Consider the following 20,298-nt stretch of genomic DNA (forward strand, 5'->3'; position numbering starts at 1 on the left):
ACAGTTTGTATCTCACGAGATTTATGTGGCTGCCCTTGGGGTGAGGCACCAATATTTGCCACGCACTTCCTCTCTGGTGGCTAAAACTATGATCTAAACTCTTCAATGTGGTATACTAAGGAGATTAGTCTGATTTTCAAAGAAAATAAACCCATTATCATCATTTATACATGTTATAATAAGCCTATAGGTAAATACCTATACCTAAGTAAGGGCTTCTCTGGTGGCTCAATGGTAAAGAATCTGCCTGCCAATTCAAGAGATGCAGGTTCAATCACTGGGTCTGGAAGATCCCTTTGAGAAGCAACCCACTCTAGTATTCTTGCCTGGAAAATCCCGTGGACAGAGGAGCCTGGTGGGCTACAGTCCATGGGTTGCAAAGAGCTGGACACAACCGAGCAACTAAACAACAATAGGTAAATACAGATGTGACTTGGAACATTCACTGAAACAACACAGAGAGTGGAGCTTGAGGATGGATAGTCCTAGGGCCTGGCAGCTTGCCATGTGACCCTGAACAGTCCATGTAACCCTTTTGCATCTTCAGTTTTCTAGTCATTCTGCTCACTTCATAGGCATGTTACAAGGGTGAGGTCATATATGTAAGATGATCAGAACGTGCTAACTTGATCTCTTTGTTTACTCACTGTGGAAACAAGAGCTGTATAACCTTTAAACACTTAGGCTAACTGAGAAAATATCCAGAGATGCGAGGGGCGTTTGAGGGAGCATGGATACAAGTGTGCCTATGGCCGAGTCCCCCTGCTGAAACTATCACAACATTGTTAATTGGCTATACCCCAATACAAAATGGGCTTGCCTGGTGGCTCAGATGGTAAAGAATTTGTCTGCAACGTGGGAGGCCCAGGTTCAGTCCCTGGACCGGGAAGATCGCCTGGCGGAGGGCATGATAACCCGCTCCAGTATTCTTGCCTGGAGAATTTCATGGACAGAGGAGCATGGTGGGCTACAGTTCATAGGGTCACAAAGAGTTGGATATGACTGAACTTAACGACTAGATGATGTAAACTAAAAAAATTTTTTAAATGGCCACACAAAAATTCACCAGTTTTGATGTTTTGTTTTGTTTTTTTTCAATTTCATAGGCAAAATTTTATCTATCCCAAACACTGTTACACCACACTTCACTAACAGAAGCTGCAGGTTATAGTCTATACATATATTTTCTCCTTGTTTTTTAATTAAAAATAATAATAGCGATCTAGACACATGGCTTTCCTGTTTCAATCCCCACCCTCCTTTGTCACTAGTTGTAACTCCATAAATTGGTAACATAAATGGAAGGGTTCCATTGTTAAGTGATGCTTCTGTGAGGTGCTTACTTTCAAAGATAAGGTGTATACCCTTTTCTCTTCCACTTCCATTTCTCTATCTGCCACCTGGAATGTGGGTGGGAGACTGGGGTTCTAGCAGATATTTTGAATCACAAGAACAAGAGCTGCTGAAAGAGATGGTGAAGTAATTGAGCTGGAAATTACCTGGAACCATTCTCTCAGTCTTGGATTTTCTATCTCTGTGTTTTAATCAACAACAAAAAATGGGCACGTCTCATTTTTTTTTTTTTTTTTTTTTTCACGTCTCATTTTTATATTAGCCAAACCTAATCTTAATTGATAAGCCTTCTTAAGAATTGCCATCAATTTAGGGAGATCATATATATAAATGTCTGGTCTTACATCAGTTCCAACTCATCTCTGAAAATTGTACCTGAAAATTGAGTCATATTAAACTAAAAATACTTTAACTATATTTTCTGTTAAATGCTTGAATTTTAAAACACATCCCTCCCCATTTTTAAGGCAAGCTGAATGTTCAGCTCTGTTTATAAGTACATTTTAAGAAAAAATAATTTAAAAGCTTTTGTGTTTAATGATACAAAGAAATAGCAATCACTTTTTAAAGATGTTGTGAGAGCCAGTTGGACATGACTGAGCTTAATGACTAGACAATGCAAAATAAAAAAAAATTTTAAATGGCCACACAAAAATTCATCAGTATTGATGAAGTTTTTTTTAAAATACACACTGATATGACAACTGTCACAAACACAGAAAAAAAATATCCAGGAGGGGTTATTCATCTCTGTACAGCTCCCACATCTACCCAAGTACAAACCTGAGCTCACAGGTGAATACAGGCAGAATGCAGCCTCCTCCCCACAAGCAGTCTCTTCTCCCTCCTGGACTCGGGTCATGCCCTCACTGCCAACTCCCACAGCCCCACGGTGCACCCTGGCCCTGCCACTGGGTCCCATCTAAGCCTAACTGGAGCCCAAACCCTAAATAGGTGATGACTTTGCCCACTTCTTTGCGTCCAAGATTTCATCATACAGTGAGAGAGAACTTGACCCTTGTGCCTGGACTTCTCTGAGCTCCCTCACCTCCCCTTCCCCACCCCAAGTAGTAAGGACTTACTTTTTCCCTTTATATAGTAGGGGGGCTAACTCTATTGATACAACCAAGTACCTGTGAGAATAATAGTATCTTAGATAGTTAGACAATACTTAATGGCAAAACTTTATGAGCAGTGATGGTTTAACAAGATTTTAACTGAGAAACTACAGTGAGGACAACTTGCATAGATAAATATACAGTAATAGTGTTCCCTTTTTCTGCTGTAAATTGTGACAGCTGTTTTTTCTTCACATGGGTCTGTCATTGCTGGGATTCAGACGATCTCTGAGTTTGAAAAGGAGATAGAGTTACTTCAGACACAGAAGATAGATGTGGAAAAACATGTGCAGTCCCAGAAAAGGGAAATGAGAGGTAATGAAAATACGAGTCACTGAGTCCATGGCGGGCAGGCTGAATGTATCAAAGGTGTTACCACTCAGGCAGTGTGTCCTTTGTTCTGAGGCTGGTTGGTTGGGTATATGGGAGGTTGAGTAGTTGGTTGACTTCATGGTTGGTTGGTTGGATAGCTGGTAAGTTAGCTGATGAGATGGTTAGCTAGAGAGTCTGTAGGGCTAGAGAACTGGGCCCTAAAAAAGGAAATGGGAAAATAGAAATTATGCAAAAATATAATTTATTCCAGTTCTGTCTTTTCCCCTCAGAAAAGATGTCAGAGATTACCAAACAACTTCTTGAGAGCTATGACATTGAAGATGTAAGAAACAGGTAATCATTTTTGCATTAACAAGTATTTAGAAACATGTAACATATGAGAGAAATGATTCTTTCACCCTCCTCATGTTTCAGGCTCTCTCTGGAAGATTTGGAACATTTAAATGAAGATGGAGAACTTTGGTTTGCTTACGAAGGACTAAAGAAAGCAACACGGTGAGAAATTTCCCTCAGGATTTTTCATAGACAAAATACTATTGCAAAGTCAAAATTTTACCTTTCATAGATTTGATAGACATAGTAAATTCCTTACAGAATGGTCTAATAATCCCTGGGATGATTTCTTTGAGGCTTGAGCGATTAGTTTAACAATGAAGAACAACCTCTTTGTGGGATAACTGGCCAAGTAGTAAAACACATAACCTATACAATGAAAACTGATTATAGCAAACAAGTTAGCTGGTGTTATTATAGATATATTGTTGTTATTGTTTAGTCACAAGTCATGTCTGACTCTTTGTAACCCTGTGGACTATATAGCATGCCACTGTCTCCCGGAGTTTGCTCAAACTCATGTCCATTGAGTTGGTGATGCCATCCAACCATTTCAACCTATGTCACCCTCTTCTCCTCCTGCCCTCAATCTTTCCCAGCATCAGGGTCTTTTCCAATGAGTCAGCTCTTTGCATCAGGTGGCCAAAGTATTGGAGCCTCAGCTCAGCATCCGTCCTTCCGGTGAATATCCAGGGTTAATTTCCTTTAGGATTGACTGGTTGGATCTCCTTGCAGTCCAAGGGACTCTCAAGAGTCTTCTCAACACCACAATTCAAAAGCATCAATTCTTCAGCACTCAGCCTTCTGCAGTACAGGAGACCCAGGTTCAATTCCTGTGTTGGAAAGGACCACCCACTCCAGTATTCTTGCCTGGAGAATCCCATGGTCAGAGAAGCCTGGCAGGCTATAGTCCACGGGGTCAGTAGAGTACAATACAACTTAGTGACTTCACCAGCAGCCTTCTTTATGGCCCAACTCTCACTTTCACTTTCCTAGGTATATAGATGTGTTGAAATTTAAGATGTTTGCTTTCTTAAAAATTAATTAACTATTTTTAGAGCAGTTTTAGGTTCACAGAAAGTACAGAGATTCCTCGTATACCTCCTACCCCTACACACACACAGCTATCATCAACATGTGTCACCAGAGGGTACATCTGTTAGAACCAATGAACCTATACTGACACACCATTATCACCCAGAGTCAATAGTTTACACTAAGGTCTACTCTTAGACTTCCCTGGTAGCTCAGGAGGTAGTTTACACTAAGGTTTACTCTTGATGTTGTACATACTATGGGTTTTGAAAAATGTATAGTGACATGTGTCTTTATCATTGTTGCATCAAGCAGAGCATATTTTTAATTATTAGAGTAGAAACATAATTTTAATAATATCTAAAAATTTTTTATCACCTACATGTTAACACCACAGAACATAACATAGCTGGAGTTTGTAATTATACATTACTAATTCCATAGCCTGTAACCTTTTGTACACAGGTAAACTTTATATGCTTAGCACCTGGCTCTGATTGTTGGTTTTCATAACTGCTGAGAGTCACCATCAGGATAAAGACCATGTGGTTAACTTCTTGACCATTCCTCTGATAGCGTTTTGGAGAACCATTTCCAGTCCCAGAAGGATTGCTATGAAAAGGAGATTGAAGCTCTGAACTTCAAAGTGGTGCATCTAAGTCAGGAAATCAACCACCTGCAGAAATTATTTAGAGAAGAGAATGACATCAATGAAAGTATCCGCCATGAAGTTACCAGGCTAACATCAGAAAACATGGTATGATCTCAGCCTTTATTCTAGAGATGTCATGCTTTAGTGAAGTAAAGTTCAGCGTCTCAGCTGGAAAGCAAATTACATTTTCCAGGAGTGAAATAACTGGTTCAGGAGATAAAACTATAAAATTACACCAGCCTGGAAAGCATTTTGAAAGTGTTTACCATAGGATGAGTCCAAGTTCTGTGATTTGTGTGTGCTTTTAAATTTATGTATGCTAAATCTAGCCCTATCCCCTTGGAAAGTCACAAAAAGCACAAAGATAAAAAGGTACCTCTTGAGAGGGGCTTGCATGCAGAAGGTCAGTTGCCCTATTCTAGCTCTTCATCTCACTGTTTCAAAAACTTCCTTTTTCCATGATGCCCACTCTTCTCCACTGCGTTTGTCTAATTCTTCCTCCTCACTTTTATCTACTGGTATGAAGAAATACCTTAGGAATCTAATTATCAAAAACATGCCTTTCTTAACCCCATACCCCCTGCAGCCACCGCCCCTTTTCTCTGGGGGACTGACTTCTCCATGCCATCCGGCTGTGACATCTCCACTCATCTCCTGTTTGTGGCCACCCCATGCCGCGGTGTGTCCCTCCCTCTACCTGAATCTGCCTGCACAGAACTGAACACAAAGGGTTCCTTTTCCCCCTTGTCTTGGTCTCTCTGCAGCATTTGGTGATGTTTTTAATCACTCCCTCTTCCTCTTTATTATTCTCTTGGCTTCCAGGACACCATGCTCTCCTGGTTTCTCATCCCACCTCACTGGTTGCTGCTTCTCAACTTCTTTACTGGCTTTTCCTCCTCTGCCTAGCCTGGGAGTATTAGGAAATCTCAGGAATGCGTCAGCAGGTGAGGAGAAATGACTCTGGGCACACCAGACGTGTTAGTTAAGGACATGCACATTTTTATCTACTCCTTGGCTGAAACTTTAATGAGGAATTTGCAGTGAGATCCGATTGCACAATCAAACAAGTATTTTTCATCTTGACTTCAGAGGCACAGGTGTTTTCATAAACATGTACAATTAAAAAAAAAAAAACTCTCCTTACCTGACTATGCTCAGCTGGTAAAGAATATGCCTGCAATATTGGAGACCTGGGTTCAATCTCTGTGTTGGGAAGATCCCCTGGAGAAGGGAAAGGCTACCCACTCCAGTATTCTGGCCTGGAGAAGTCCATGGACTGTATAGTGCATGGGGTCGCAAAGAGTTGGACACGACTGAGCGACTTTCACTTTCACCTGACTACAAGTGGAAATGGTGGGCATTTAAGCAAGTATACAGCTAGACAAGGGCAGAGGATTATGAAACATATTGGATCATTCCAGACCTCTGATAAAAAAAACAGTGCATGGCCTGGAATTCACAGGGCACAGTAGGATCCCCTTTGAGATGATTCTCCTATTTCTAGATGAGGAGATGATGTCTCTGAGTCAAAGAGGCTGGTTATCATTCCTCCCATCATCCTTCCCTCAGCTCAGCAGAGAATTCCCCTAAGTCCTCCCAGATGGTACCCCTCCAGGAGCCTGCGGGGATGTGGAGGGTGGAGCTGGGTGAGAACCACACACTCTGAGCATGCTGGTATTTCTTGTGACAGTATAGGTCTTGAGGTAAAAAAAACATGATTTCATCCAGTGTAATATCTTGGTTAGCTGTCTTACATAACTATACTAGACGTATGTTCCATGGGGTTAAAGATCTAGACAGTTTAGTTTGCTTCTAAGCAGCTCTGGGATTTTAAAGTTCATACATCAAAGTGTTTCATATTCTAATATTTCCAATTCTTCTGTGAAGATGATCCCAGACTTTAAACAGCAAATTTCAGAACTGGAAAAACAGAAGCAAGATCTTGAAATCCGCCTGAATGAACAAACTGAAACCATGAAAGGTAACTGGAACCCTCATGAACCTGCTTTTAGAAAACCGTTTCCTGTTGGGGGAAGAGGTGGTGAGGGAGTTGGGGATGGACATGTACACACTGCTGTATTTAAAATGGGTAAACAACAGGGACCTACTGCACAGCACATGGAACTCTGCTCAATGTGGCAGCCTGGGTGGGAGGGGAGTCTGGGGGAGAATGGATACATGTATATGTATGACTGAGTCCCTTTGCTGTCCACCTGAAACTATCACAGCGTTGTTAATTGGAATAAAACGTGATTCTACTCCAATATAAAATAGAAAGTTTTTTTAAAAAAGAAAATAGTTTCCTGTATCCAGGAATGACCAAAAGGTCATTGTCAAACTGATTCTCCATGGACTTAGACAGGTGACATAAATGTGAAAGTGGGATGTGTGGATGGTACAGTAAGATTCATAGGCATTTGAAGGCAGCAGCTGCCTCCAAGCCCTGTTGACTTTTGCCAACTAAGATCTCGAGCTCCAGTGTTGCTTGATATTCCTATTTTTAAAGAAAAAACAGAAATCCATATTTTTTTGTGAAATATCACAATTTTTAAATAATGGCGTAAGAAGTTTTTAAATATTGTTCAGACCAAATAAAACCTAATCTCTAGCTGGGTGCATTTTAGAGCCCCTGATAACTGAAAACATGAAAATATGATCAAACCCAAATCAGAATGCCGTGGCATGGCCCCCCAAAGGACTGATAGCTCTTCTCATCATAGGAAAACTAGAAGAATTGTCAAATCAGTTGAATCACAATCAAGAAGAAGAAAGAACACAGAGAAAGTAAGTGTCAACCTGCATGTACCTCAAGCCCACACATGTAATGCTTGGCTTTTCTGAAATTGTGGGAGATACCAAAGAAGGTTATTAAGCCACAAAAGTGAGATATTCTTAAGGTATATGATTTGTTAGCCTTCAAGTGTAAAAAGAAATACTTGTGTACACACACACACCCTCCTCTGGGATAAGGTATAAGCAATGAAACAAACAAAACATTGGTGGCCTGCAGGAAGGGTCACTGGGTGGCTGGTGCCTGGAAGATGGAGGAGACTTGCTTTTCACTGTGTACCCTTTTATGCCCTTAGAACATTATGCCATATGCATAAATTATATCTTCAAAAAACTGATAATATCATATGAGAGAGAACAGTGTTTCTCTCAGCAGACCACTTAGGGTGAGGCTTAAAATCCATTTTGATAGAGAATCTTCATTTGATAACCCCCCCCCACCCCCAAATTACATCCTGACTGTCTGGTGGAAACAGAGCAGAGCGTCTGGTGGAAACTTGTGAGAAAAATGTTTTGTGACCAGCTTGTTGAGATACTTTGTGTAAAATTTTTTTGATGATGGTCAAAATTATTTTAGTAGAAATTTGAACCATTTCTCTGGAGAAGTAGATAAAAGAATAATCAGATAGTGGTATTTTAATTCATTTAAAACACACATCGAGCTTTGACAAATACACAAAGTTGCGAAGGTGAGTGAGGCATTTGCCCAAACCCTCAATTTCCTCAGTGTCTTGTGTTCCAAGATTCTTACCTGTGTAATTTACTTCCACTCATCACTGAACTTCTTCCAGTCAATCAGAATGGTGAATTCCCTTAGTCATATTCATGTACAGACACAGAGCGCATGGGTTCTTCCCTCTCTCTTAGAAATATAGAAAGATTATGCATTTCCTGTTGACTTTTCCATCATGGAGAAGTTGACAAACATTCATAGAATCACTGGATCATTAAGTTTAAAACATTTTTAAAGCTTTATTTTAATTCAATTCTTTCATAATAAAATCTCAATTATTTATATGTAACTCAAGTTAGAATTGTAATTTTAGAACTTTACATTCATTAATATGGTACCATTTTGTATCCTAGTGTTTTTTCATACCACATAACATTGCTCATATCAAATAATATTTTTATAGCTTAGATTGTGCTTTTGTATGGTAAAAATATTTTGGAAAATTTTATAGTCTTTAGAAAAGTCAGTTACCCTGACTTCTTCACTGTGAATTTTATTCACAATCATTTTGTTATCTTAATCAGATTAAAACTCTCATATTATCATTTATCATCAGAGGAATAGATGTCAAATTTGTCATTCAGGTTCATTCCAGTTCAAAAATCCTCTAGATACTTAATTTCAAGAAAAATAAATAGACACTCTACATCCCAGAGAACATTTCTTACCATATGACTTCATTGGGAGGGTTGGGGCCAGGTGTAGGAAAGTGGTGGGTACCATTTTAGGACTCTGGATGGGTTCCCTTTTCTTCTCTCTCTGATCCCTGGATTTTTTAGTATCTGGTCCCAGGCTTTTCACAAAGGAGATAATCACTGGGCTTTTGGTCATAAGGGTATGAGTGGGTATGGATGTCTTATGGCAGCCATCAAGGGGTGTGGGCGGATGAGGATGAGAACTTTTTATCAGGTTAAGAGCTGTGGACTTTTGTACCCCACTAACCCTGGTCTCTTCCCCTCACTGTGAGCACTCCCCTATTCAAGTATAATTTGTTTTACACATAAGTTGGCCAAACCATTTTTCCACTGATTTTCCATGATGGTCAAACTGATACCAAAACTTCCTAATTCTTTCCTCAGGACCATAGAAGCCCAAAATGAAATACATACCAAAGAGAAAGAGAAGCTGATGGATAAGATTCAAGAAATGCAGGAGGCCAGCGAGCACTTGAGGAAACAATTTGAAACTGAAAATGAAGTCAAGAGTGGTTTCCAGCAGGAAGCATCTCGTCTCACTATGGAGAAGAGGGTGAGAAGTTTTCTAACCTGTTGATAAATGACTGTCTGTGTGCAGGTATCACTGAAAGTGGGGACAGGCCACCCCAAGCATCTGCTGAGCAGCATCCACCTCCCACCAGAGCAATCTGTTTCCTTTTCTCAAAAGACAGGTGGTCTCTGAGGTTACGGCCACTGCAGGGGAGCTGGGGATTTACACAGGCTGAGGGAGGACCAGTGGAGGGTCCTGAGCATTGTCCCATGGGCAGCGCTTGTCTGAGATGACAACACCCTTGCCTGGAGCATGTTGAGGATGCCAGGCTGATGTGTGACCTTCTCTGAACAAAACTTACCCCATCCAAGGCCCCTGCTTGCTTCTGGGGGAATGCTCTTCCCATAGTTTTCAGAGTCAAAATGTTCTTCTATGAAATGATCACAAGTAGGTGGCTAACTTTTTAAACTGTGAAAGTATTCATCCAATTATAAATGCCCCTGTCAAAATGGCATTTGGCAACCCTGTTAGCTTCCATAAATTCTTCTGAAATTGTATTGGTGTGTGAAACCCATGAGGATGAGAAGCGCCAAAGTAGCAGCTGGAGTGGTTTCCTGGGAGGTGGATGCTCTCAGGCACCTTCCTGGCCTGGCAGCCTCCAAGACCATGACCAGGTAAGGGTCTGCACATGTCCACTGGCTCTGCTCCTCCTCATCAGCGCCCCCCCCCCATTTCCTATCTCACAAGAGAAACATGATAGGGTAAAATCACATTTTGCAGTGTCAGGACTTAACTTAAAAGGGTAGTTATATATAAAAATAGGAATGCAGAGAGTTTAATATTTAATAGGAAACAATACATTCTAGTCAGATGATCCAGGTCATCACTTGGGTGATGACCATCTTTTTTGAGAGTGGTATGCCTTTCTCAGAGAATAGATTTCTCAAGTCACACTGTAAGGATAGTCTTATTGAATTTAGGACCCATCCTGATCCAGTGTGACCTCACATTGATCCTTGGTTTAATTGCAACTGCAGAGACCCTACTTCTAGGAAGGTCACATTCTGGGGTTCTAAGTGGATATGAAGTTTTTTGAACTTTTTATTTTATATTGGAGTATAGCCAGTTAACAATTTTGTGATAGTTTCAGGTGAACCCTGAAAGGACTCATCCATATATGTACATGTATTCATTCTTCCCCAAATCCCCTGCCGTGTAAGCTGCCACATAACATTGAGCAGAGTTCTCTGGGCTATACAGTAGGTCCTGTTGGTTATCCATTTTAAATATAGCAGTGTGTACATGTCCATCTAAATGGATATGAATTTCAAGGAGACACTGCTCAGCCCACTATATGATCCTCTGAGTCAAAGAAAATCATTTATTTAAAATTGGATAGAAAAGTTTAAGTGAGCTTCTATTTATCAAAGAAATATCAAATTAAAACTAGGTATTTTTTTGATTCTCAAATAATGGAGATCTTATGGTGCTGGTGAGAACACCTGGAAGTGGGCCCAGTTGCACATGATTTCAGGGGATAGAAATTGGTGTCAACATTCTTGGGGGCAGTTTGGAGGAAAATGTCAGGAACCTCTGAAAGTGCATTCCCTTTGACTCAGTGATGCAACTTCTGAGATTCTGTCCTAAGTAGATAATCAAATATGTGAACAAAGATTTTCATCTAGAATGGTCAGCATAGTATTATTAGTCACAGCAAAAAAGAAAGGATGCCCAGCTGTAGTGGGTAGGTTATATTATTGTATATCAGATGACAGTTTGGTATATTATCAATGATGGGGGAAATATCTGCAATATAACGAGTAACAGAATTCAAAACTTTACAAGCAGTATGACCCAATTTTATAAAATGGATATATGCCATATTAGGAGGGGAAAAAATGAAATAAAACATAAACAGTGATTTCCTCAGGTTCTGGATTGATGGGTGACTTTTTAGTTATTAGATGTATAGTAAAATAGGCTCAAATAGGAGGGAAGAAACTGCACCACACCCCCACTTGTGAGGCCCGATAAAGCTCTGAACGTGTTTAGCCAAGGACGGGACTATAGTAGGGAGAGGCAGCCAGGAGTGGAAACAGCACAGCTTCCCTGGGCTCTGAGAGTCCCCAGAGGGCCCGTGGCTGCAGGGATGGACTGCAAGGTGGTCATTGCTGCATCAGAGAAGCCTGAATCCTTTCTGTGTCAAAGCCTTTGAGGTTCAGGAAGAACCTGAATACCCTCTGCCCTTTATGGGAAATATTTATAGGTATCCAAGACTCTTCTGGTTCTTGAGCCAAATTCAGCGTGGGCAGGGCCACCCCCTTTATCAGAAAGGAGAGGCAAAGCCGGGACCCAAATCCCTGAAGCTTCTCTGCCTCCAGCTTCTGACATCAAGAGAGTGCATTTTCATACCTGCGTATTTTTAAACTCTCTACAATGGGCATGACTTTATCAAGGAAAAATTAGATCAAGATAAATGTGGTATATCCAAACAATAGGATAGTATTCAGCCACAAAAAAAGGAGTGAAGTACTGGGAATTCCCTGGTGGTCCAGTGGTCAGGGCTCAGTGCTTTCACTGATTGGAAACTAAGATCCCACAGCCAAAAAAACAATGAAGTACTGATACCTACTGCAGCACAGATATACCTGGAAAACGTTATTCCAAATGAAAAAAGTCGGACACGAAAGGCCACATATTCTATGATTTAATTTTTATTAAATATCTAGAATAAGCAAATATGTAGAGACAGTAGGTAGGTTAGTGGTTGCCCAGGGCTGGGAAGGAATAGGAGGGCAAATGGGTGCCAGCTAAAAGTTATATGTTTCTTTTTAATGTGATGAAAATAATTCTGGAATTAGATGGTGGTGATGGTTGCATAACTGACTATACTGAAAATCATGAGTGTACACTTTAAACGGGTGAATTGTGTGGTGTGTGAATTATAGCTCAGCAAAGTTCTTACCAAATAATAGAATTAAGATGCTTCTGAGCTAACATCCTCTTTCTTTTGATTTTTGTAGGATCTTGAAGAAGAGTTAGACATGAAGGAAAGAGTGATTAAAAAGTTACAAGATCAAGTGAAGACTCTAACCAAGACAATTGAAAAAGGTAAAAAAACAACATCACATCCACTTTCCAATTTTTTTGAACTTTCAGCTAAAGTTTACATGTGTTGATATGTTATTTCCTGATGTGGTCCAAAGAATTTGAAAACTGAAAAAATGAGTCTCCGCTGGTGTGTTTGGGGCTCATTGGTGGGCTAGTGGAGATCCTTAGAGGCAGGCAGGTGGCTCACCATCTCTCAGGTGATACCAAATGTGCCCGTGTAATTGTAAGGGGTACCCTGGAAGGAATACTTTTAACCTCTTTCTCTGTTAACTCTCTTCTTGTAAAAATGGAACTGTGAAAAAGTTTCAGATTTCACTCCTTTAAAGTTTATTTCCTCTCTGTTACGTGGGGTCAATATCCTAATTTCTATTAGAAGAAAAGATACTAGATAGCTAATTAGATATCTCTTAGATAGCTCAGAAGCCAGACTGAAGTCCTCAACATGAACTGAACTGCACACTGAGTGTCCTTATAAGTTCCGGGGGAAAAGATTCTCCGCCTTTCTCTCCTTCGCCTGCTTCTATGTCACTGAATTTTTCTTTTCTTAAATTAATTTTTAATTGGAAGATAATTGCTTTACAATGCTGTGCTGGTTTCTGCCATAGGACAACGTGAATCAACCATAAGTACACATCTGTCCCCGTCCCTCTTCAACGTCCCTCCCACCCCCCATCCCACCCCTCTGGGTTGTCAGTGTCAGTAGGTTGAGTTTCCTGTGTTATGCAGCAGCTTCCCACTAGCTAGCTATTTTACATATGGTAATGTGTATGTTTCAATGCTACTCTCTCAATTCATCCCATCCTCTCCCCTTCCCCTGCTGTGTCCACAAGTCTGTTCTCTATGTCTCTGTCTCTATTCCTGCCCTGCAAATAGTCACTGAAAGCTCCTGACTTTTCTCATCTAACTCTTTACTCTTTTGTTCAGTATTGCTTCTTTCTCCCAATCTCTGTCACTAAGGCTGTATCTGCAACTCTCAGTTCCTTTTACTATACTCATTTCTTTGAAGAACTTCTTTACTGTTTTTTTTTTTCAACTCTCACATCAGACTTTTAAGTTTACAAAACCAAAATGAGGCTCTTTTCCTTTCAATAATTATTGATAAAGGTCATTCTGCCCCATGAGGGAATAGACCTTGTCTGTCCTTCCCATTACCCTATGGTATCCCCATTGTTGGAAAGAATGAATCAACTGCCGTCTCTACATAAGGACTTCCAAAATCCACCTGCCGTTCCTCACTTTTCCTGAGTCCTACTCCCTTTTTGCCTCTAAGATTACTCCTTCACCTTTCTATTCTCACCTCCAGCCCAACTTGTTTTAAGTGGAATGCATCAGCTTCCATTCCTGTATCAGGTATCTATTGATCATATAACAAACTACTCCCAAATTTAGCAGCTTAAAACAACAAGCACTTAACAGTGCAATTTCTGAAGGCCAAGAATCTATAAGCAGCTCAGCTGGGTGGTTCTAGCTGTGAGTCACAGTAAAGTAGTCAGCAGGGATGCTGACATCTGAAGGCTTAGCTGGAGCTGGAGTACCTGCTTCCAAGCTCACTCACATGACTGTTGTCAGGAAAAGCCAGTACCTCTAGGACACTGTTTAGGTGGTACTAGCTCCCAAGGAACATGCTCAGATACAAGTCACCACACTTAAGAATACCTGAAATATTATGTTCTTATCAGGTACTTCTGCATCATTTATTGGTTTTCCTGGTCTAGATGCAGTTCAGCAATCAGAGGTCCTTCTTATCATAAACAGGTTGCTTAGTAAAATAGTTAACATTCTACCTTTATCAGTCTTCAAGGGAACAGGGCTAGTAAATCACAGAACAAACCCTCATGCAGTAGAAGAGAGTTCTGTTAATTCTTTACCTGTATTATCTTCTTTCTCACCCATCAGAGCCTACTCACTTTTCTTGGCCCAGCTGGAGTGCTACCTCCAAGAACAGTTTTTCAACAGTTCTAACCTACTTCTGCATAAATTCTTACGTCTTCTGTGTTTATTTCCTATGGCTGCCTAGCAAATCACCGTGAAATTAGTGGCTTAATAGAACACAAAACTTACAGTCCTGAATGTCTGAAGTTCAAAATGGTGTTCCCTGGCTTAAAATCAACATGTCAGCAGGGCTTCTGGAGGCTTTAGGGGGAGATTCTATTCCCTTGCCTCTTTCAGCTTCTAGAGGCCACCCACTTTTCCTGACTTGTGGGCCTTTCACCATCTTCAAATTTGGCAGCATAAAATCTTTAGAATCATTCTGACATTCTAACCTGTGCTTCTGTAGTCACATCTCCTCTCAGAGTGGACATGAGTCTTTGGGGACCAGAGGGCAGACTGTGGCTCACCCAAAGAGGTCCACGTCCCAATCCCCAGAACCTGTGAGTATGTGACTCTACATGGCAGAGGGGTTTTGTATATGTGAGTGTGTGAAGGACCTTTTTTTTTTTTTTTTTTTTAATTATTTGTTTGGCTGCCTCAGGTATTAGCTGTGGCAAGCAGCATCTTCATTGCATCATCTTTTGTTGTGGTACACTGACTCTCTAGTTGTGGACACAGGCTCCAGAGCACACCGGCTCAGTAGCTGTGGTACTCAGGCTTAGTTGCTCCATGATATGCGGAATCTTAGTACCCTGACCAGGGATTGAACCCGTGTCCCCTGCATTGAAGGTGAATTCTTAACCACTGGACCACCAAGGGGAGTCCCTATGTGAAGGATCTTGAGATGAGGAGAGTACCCTGGATCATCCAAGTAGATCCAATATAATCACAAGAGACTTTGTAAGAAAGAGACAGGAATGACAGAGTGAGGGAAAGTGATGGGACAATGGAAGCAGAGACAGAGAAAGAAGTGATGATAGACGCAGAGGTCAGAGTGATGTGGCCAGAGCCAAAGAATGTGGTCAGCCTCTAGAAACTGGAAAAGGCAAGAAATGAGTTTTCTGCTAGAGCCTCCAGAAGAAACACAGCTCTGCTGACACTTTGATATTTGTAAGATCTGTGTTAGTCTATGAACTCCAGAACTGTAAGATTTTTAAAATTGTAATTTTTTTTTTATTTTAATCAGACATTCAAATTTTATTTTATTTATTTTTTTTTTTAATTTTTATTTTTCAGTGGGTTTTGTCATACATTGATATGAATCAGCCATAGAGTTACACGAATTCCCCATCCCGGTCTCCCATCCCACCTCCCTCTCCACCCGATTCCTCTGGATCTTCCCAGCCCAACAGGCCCGAGCACTTGAGTAAAATTGTAATTTTAAAAAATTTTGTTTATGCCACTGAGTTTTTGGTACCTTGTTACAGCACATAGGAAACTAGTCCAGCCTCCTTGGGATCATGCTGTTTGGTGACTGCACACTACATGTTTTGTGAATTTCATTTTTTTTTTAACTGTAATAAGGCAGGAGCAACAACCTGGTTTGCTTTCATATCCCTACTGCACTCATTATATACCAGGTGACCATGAGAATATACACTGGCAGCTATACTTATGGATATACTCACAGATAAGAATTGCTACCAAAATAAATTCTTCGGGATTCAATAAAGTTTGCATTTATTGGAAAGCCAGAGAATTTCATGGGCAAATCAGCCAGAATGGGATGGAAAGAGATGGAGTAGTCTCATTATAATGCTGGTGGAAGTTGTTATTGTGTATTTAGCTGATTATTTGCCTCTGCCTACAGCCAGTGATGTGCACCTGTCCTCAGGACCCAAAGAGTACCTTGGAATGCTGCAATACAAGAGAGAAGATGAGGCCAAGCTCATTCAAAACCTCATTCTTGGTAGTGAAACCTGGAACTCTGAATTTTTGCTTAATTTTTGAGAACTTGAGCATTAGTCATTGCCACAGTCTTGGGCAGGGATGATAGTTCCTCTTTTTCCTCCACTGCTTCTTCCCCTAGCACAGAGCTTCTCAGCCTCACCATTTTTGACCATGTGATTCTTTGTTTCAGGTGGCTAGGGGCTTTGTAATGTAGGATATTGAGCAGTATCATTGGCTTCTATTCTCTAGAAGCCAGTGGCAACCCCTAATCATGACAATTTTAAAAAATGCCTCCAGACATTGCCACACGCCCTCTGGCATCTGATACCTTGCCTTCAGCTGAGATGCACTACCCTAACCTCTTCCCAAGTCCCATCACGTGATCAGGGTAGAAGACATCTCCTCATCTTTGTGTCTTAGCACAGGAGCCATGGGAGAAGTAACTTGTGGCTCCCTTGTTCCATTTGCCTTCTGCTGAGAAATTCATTTCATGACAGGGCCTTCTCAGTCACAGCTATTACAGGAATCTCCCAATGGGCATGTTCTATGGTTGGCAGTCTTAGAACCAGTCCTACTAGCCTGTCTTCACCATGGAAACCACATAGTTTTCTAGAAAGAAGGAGAAAAACTGCCTCCCTATCAGCTGGTCCCAAGATCTCAAAAGCAGAAAGCCCATTTAGAGCCTTACTCCTCTTCTCCTAAGTGACCCTGCTCAGAGCACATGAGCTGCCTACCCATTCTTTTCCACCCCTCACTGGTACACAGCTGAGGGGCCTCTTTGTTCCCCTGTCCTAATGCAGACATGGGGAGGTCTTTGTTTGCTTTTCTTAGCTTGTTCTATAGTTTCTCTCTACATCCCTACTCTGACTTCCAGCCATTCTCTTCTCTTCAAGGCCAGCTGATCCTCCTCTGCAGGACTGTTGTACACCTGTTTTCTCTATTCATAGCAGATGCATGTGATTGCTGAGATCATTCCATCCTCATCATAGAGGCTGAAGTGGGGGTGCATGGACTGGGACTCCTCTCTTACCGTGGAGATATGAAATTCTGTCTTTTATTCAACCTTGAAAAAGAGAAAGTACTTTGCAAATGAGAAGTAAGAGAAGCAGATGGAAACTGCATGTATATTTTTGCTAAGAAAAAAAGCCAGCCTTAATTCCTCAAAGGGAAAAAAACATCTCTGGGCATTCAGGCACTGCATCAAGTACAGAAAAGCAGACATCCCCACCCATCATCATAGGTTTCTTATCGGGAGAGCTGTAAGCCTCACTGACTCTGTCTCTGCTCCAGACCTGAAGCCCCGCGGTGTGGTGGTGAACATGATCCCCGGGCTGCCAGCTCACATCCTGTTCATGTGTGTACGCTACGCAGACTCTCTAAATGACGCCGACATGCTCAAGTCCCTCATGAACAGCACCATTAGTGGCATCAAGCAGGTGGTTAAGGTAGGAACTACTTTTTTGACATTGGACCTTGGTATTATGGTTACTTTAGGAACATTTGTGGAAATGACCAGATGCCCAGACTTTTCCCATCCTTTATCTCCAGTGTTTGGTCAACCACATGATTCTTCAAATCAGTCAGAGGCCCAGTCAGTGAAAGACGCCAAGCTATTAGAAAAAGACAACTTAGGTCAGACAGCCCTAAGGGTGGGACACTGCCAGTTACACCTCAAGTCCTTACCTGTAAGACTACAACCTGATGGCCACCACCCCATCACATCTGTCCCCTCAGGTGTGAGATTCTTGACTGTAGGGAGTATATGTCTATCCATGTAACAAGTTTGAATGCCAAGGAATGGGAAAAGCCAAAAAATTGCTCATCTCTTTCCTGGCACTTATATAATTCTCCCTTATAAAACCACAGTATATACTTTTATTCTTAGCCCAGACATGAAGATAAGGTATATTTAAGGGACCAGTAAAATATAGATCCATTATCCTTTATACCCTTCCAAATAAGAAGTAATGTTTGATTATGAGATATATTTAAAATGTTTAGTTGGGAAAGTCCTATCTCACTTTTAGTAAAATATGTGTTCTAGAAAGGTCATGAGCAGTCAAACCCTATCTTAAATACTCTTGGAAAAGAGAAGAAATAAAAGCAGCGAGTACATCAGGAAATGGGTAATTCTTCCACGGTCCACCCTGCCCAATTTTATACTAAGAATTCATTATTCATCAGGAGTTAGGAGTAGAAAACTAACATTGATTTGGTGTTTTACAGTCACTGTCTTTATGGGAGCTACCAATGTGTTCTTAGAAGAGACTGTCATAAATTCATGTTTTCCCTGTTCCAATTTTCATAAATTGGGTTTTCTCCAGACACACTTGCATTATGTTCCAGGCTGTAGGCACACAGTATTTGCCCCTTCTTGCTGCTCTGGAATGTTTAAATACTTTGAAAGTGAAAGATACATAGCTTAAGGAGTGTAAATCCTTTCTTGTGAGCATCTTCCATCTCAGCTTCTTCAGCAGCTCCATGCTCCTCCCCACTCCAGGGCACAGAACGTTAAAGCAGCCCTCACTTGTTCCGCATACCCCCTTGACCACTGTGCCTTTTTCTCACACACCCCCTCCTGGCTGCCAAAGCACCTAAAATAGTTGTCTCCACCAATTATTTTTCACTCCTTGCAATCTGGCTTCTACCCACATTACTCCACCAGTAATTCCTCTTGCTAAATCCAATGGTGTTTTATTAACTCTTATTCTCTTTAAATGGATTAAACAGTAGCAGCACCTCTTTGAAACTCTCTGACATTGTTTTTTAAAACCTGGGACTCTCCCAGTTTTCTTCTTCTCTCTCTGGTCTTCATTACCTCTGACTCCTTTGCTCATTCCTCTCCTTCCTGCCCCATAAGTTGAAGTGTTCTTGCCAGGAGAGTCCTTGATCCTGAGCTCTTGTCTGTCCACCCTTTTCCTTTAAGGAGGATATCCTTCTGCCTCTCTCCTGTGGTTTTCTCAGCTGCCCTGGATCCCCATCATTTCTGCATCCTCTGAGTTTTTGTAGCATAGCCTATACCTATCATGTAAGCTGTCAGCCACCTATTTAACTGTGTCCTATATATGTCACGTCTGTCTTCCCAGTCAGAATGTGACATTTGGAGGCCAAGGACTGAAACAATTCTCAGGCATTCCTACAGTGCCTGCTTTAAGTGTCAGAACAGATGATATAACCTGTACAGAAATCCTTTGCAAACTATAACCTGCTAAATTAATATGAGTTTACTTTCATGTTGTTGTTATTGCTCAGTTGTGTCTGACTCTTTGCAACCGCATGAACTGCAGCACACCAGGCTTCCCTGCCCTTCACTATCTCCCAGAGCTTGCTCAAACTCATGTCATTGAGTTGGTGATGCCATCCAACCATCTCAGCCTCTGTTGTCTCCGTCTCCTCCTGCCTTCAGTTTTTCCCAGCATCAGGAGGTTTTTCCCAACGAATTTCTCTTCACATCAGGTGCCCAAGTATTAGAGCTTCAGCTTCAGCATCAGTCCTTCCAATGAATATTCAAGGTTGATTTCCTTTAGGATTGACTGATTTGATCTCCTTGCAGTCCAAGGGACTCTCAAGAGTCTTCTCTAGCACTGCAGTTCAAAGGCTTTGGCACTCAGCCTATTTTATTGTCCAACTCTCACATCCATACATGACTAGTGGAAAAACCATAGCTTTGACTATATGGACCTTTGTAGGCAAAGTAATGTCTCTGCTTCTTAATATGCTGTCTAGATTTGTCATTGTTTTTTTTCCAAGGAGCAAGTGTCTGTCTTTTAATTTCATGATGATGGCAGAGTCACCATCTTCAGTGATTTTGAAGCCCAAGAAAATAAAATTCTTTTTATAGTGTAAATTTAATAAAGTCTTTAATGAATAAA

General features: G+C 41.1%; 1 protein-coding gene across 2 annotated transcripts in view; it reads left to right on the forward strand.

Moving 5' to 3' along the window:
• The window catches only part of MYO5C (myosin VC), a 114,283-nt gene that overhangs the window by 76,330 nt on the left and 17,655 nt on the right, over positions 1 to 20,298 (forward strand). Inside the window, exons 26-35 of one of the 2 annotated variants that reach the window (XM_065940877.1) lie at positions 2,693 to 2,786; positions 3,074 to 3,137; positions 3,219 to 3,299; positions 4,749 to 4,929; positions 6,712 to 6,805; positions 7,545 to 7,608; positions 9,427 to 9,595; positions 12,577 to 12,664; positions 16,347 to 16,445; positions 17,717 to 17,871. In XM_065940877.1, the coding sequence (XP_065796949.1) occupies positions 2,693 to 2,786; positions 3,074 to 3,137; positions 3,219 to 3,299; positions 4,749 to 4,929; positions 6,712 to 6,805; positions 7,545 to 7,608; positions 9,427 to 9,595; positions 12,577 to 12,664; positions 16,347 to 16,445; positions 17,717 to 17,871 (1,089 nt within the window). The remainder of the gene's footprint in view (positions 1 to 2,692; positions 2,787 to 3,073; positions 3,138 to 3,218; positions 3,300 to 4,748; positions 4,930 to 6,711; positions 6,806 to 7,544; positions 7,609 to 9,426; positions 9,596 to 12,576; positions 12,665 to 16,346; positions 16,446 to 17,716; positions 17,872 to 20,298) is intronic. The other variant, XM_065940878.1, reaches the window with a different exon arrangement.

This window comes from Muntiacus reevesi, chromosome 7 (genome assembly GCF_963930625.1).
Source record: "Muntiacus reevesi chromosome 7, mMunRee1.1, whole genome shotgun sequence".
Lineage (NCBI taxonomy): Eukaryota > Metazoa > Chordata > Mammalia > Artiodactyla > Cervidae > Muntiacus > Muntiacus reevesi.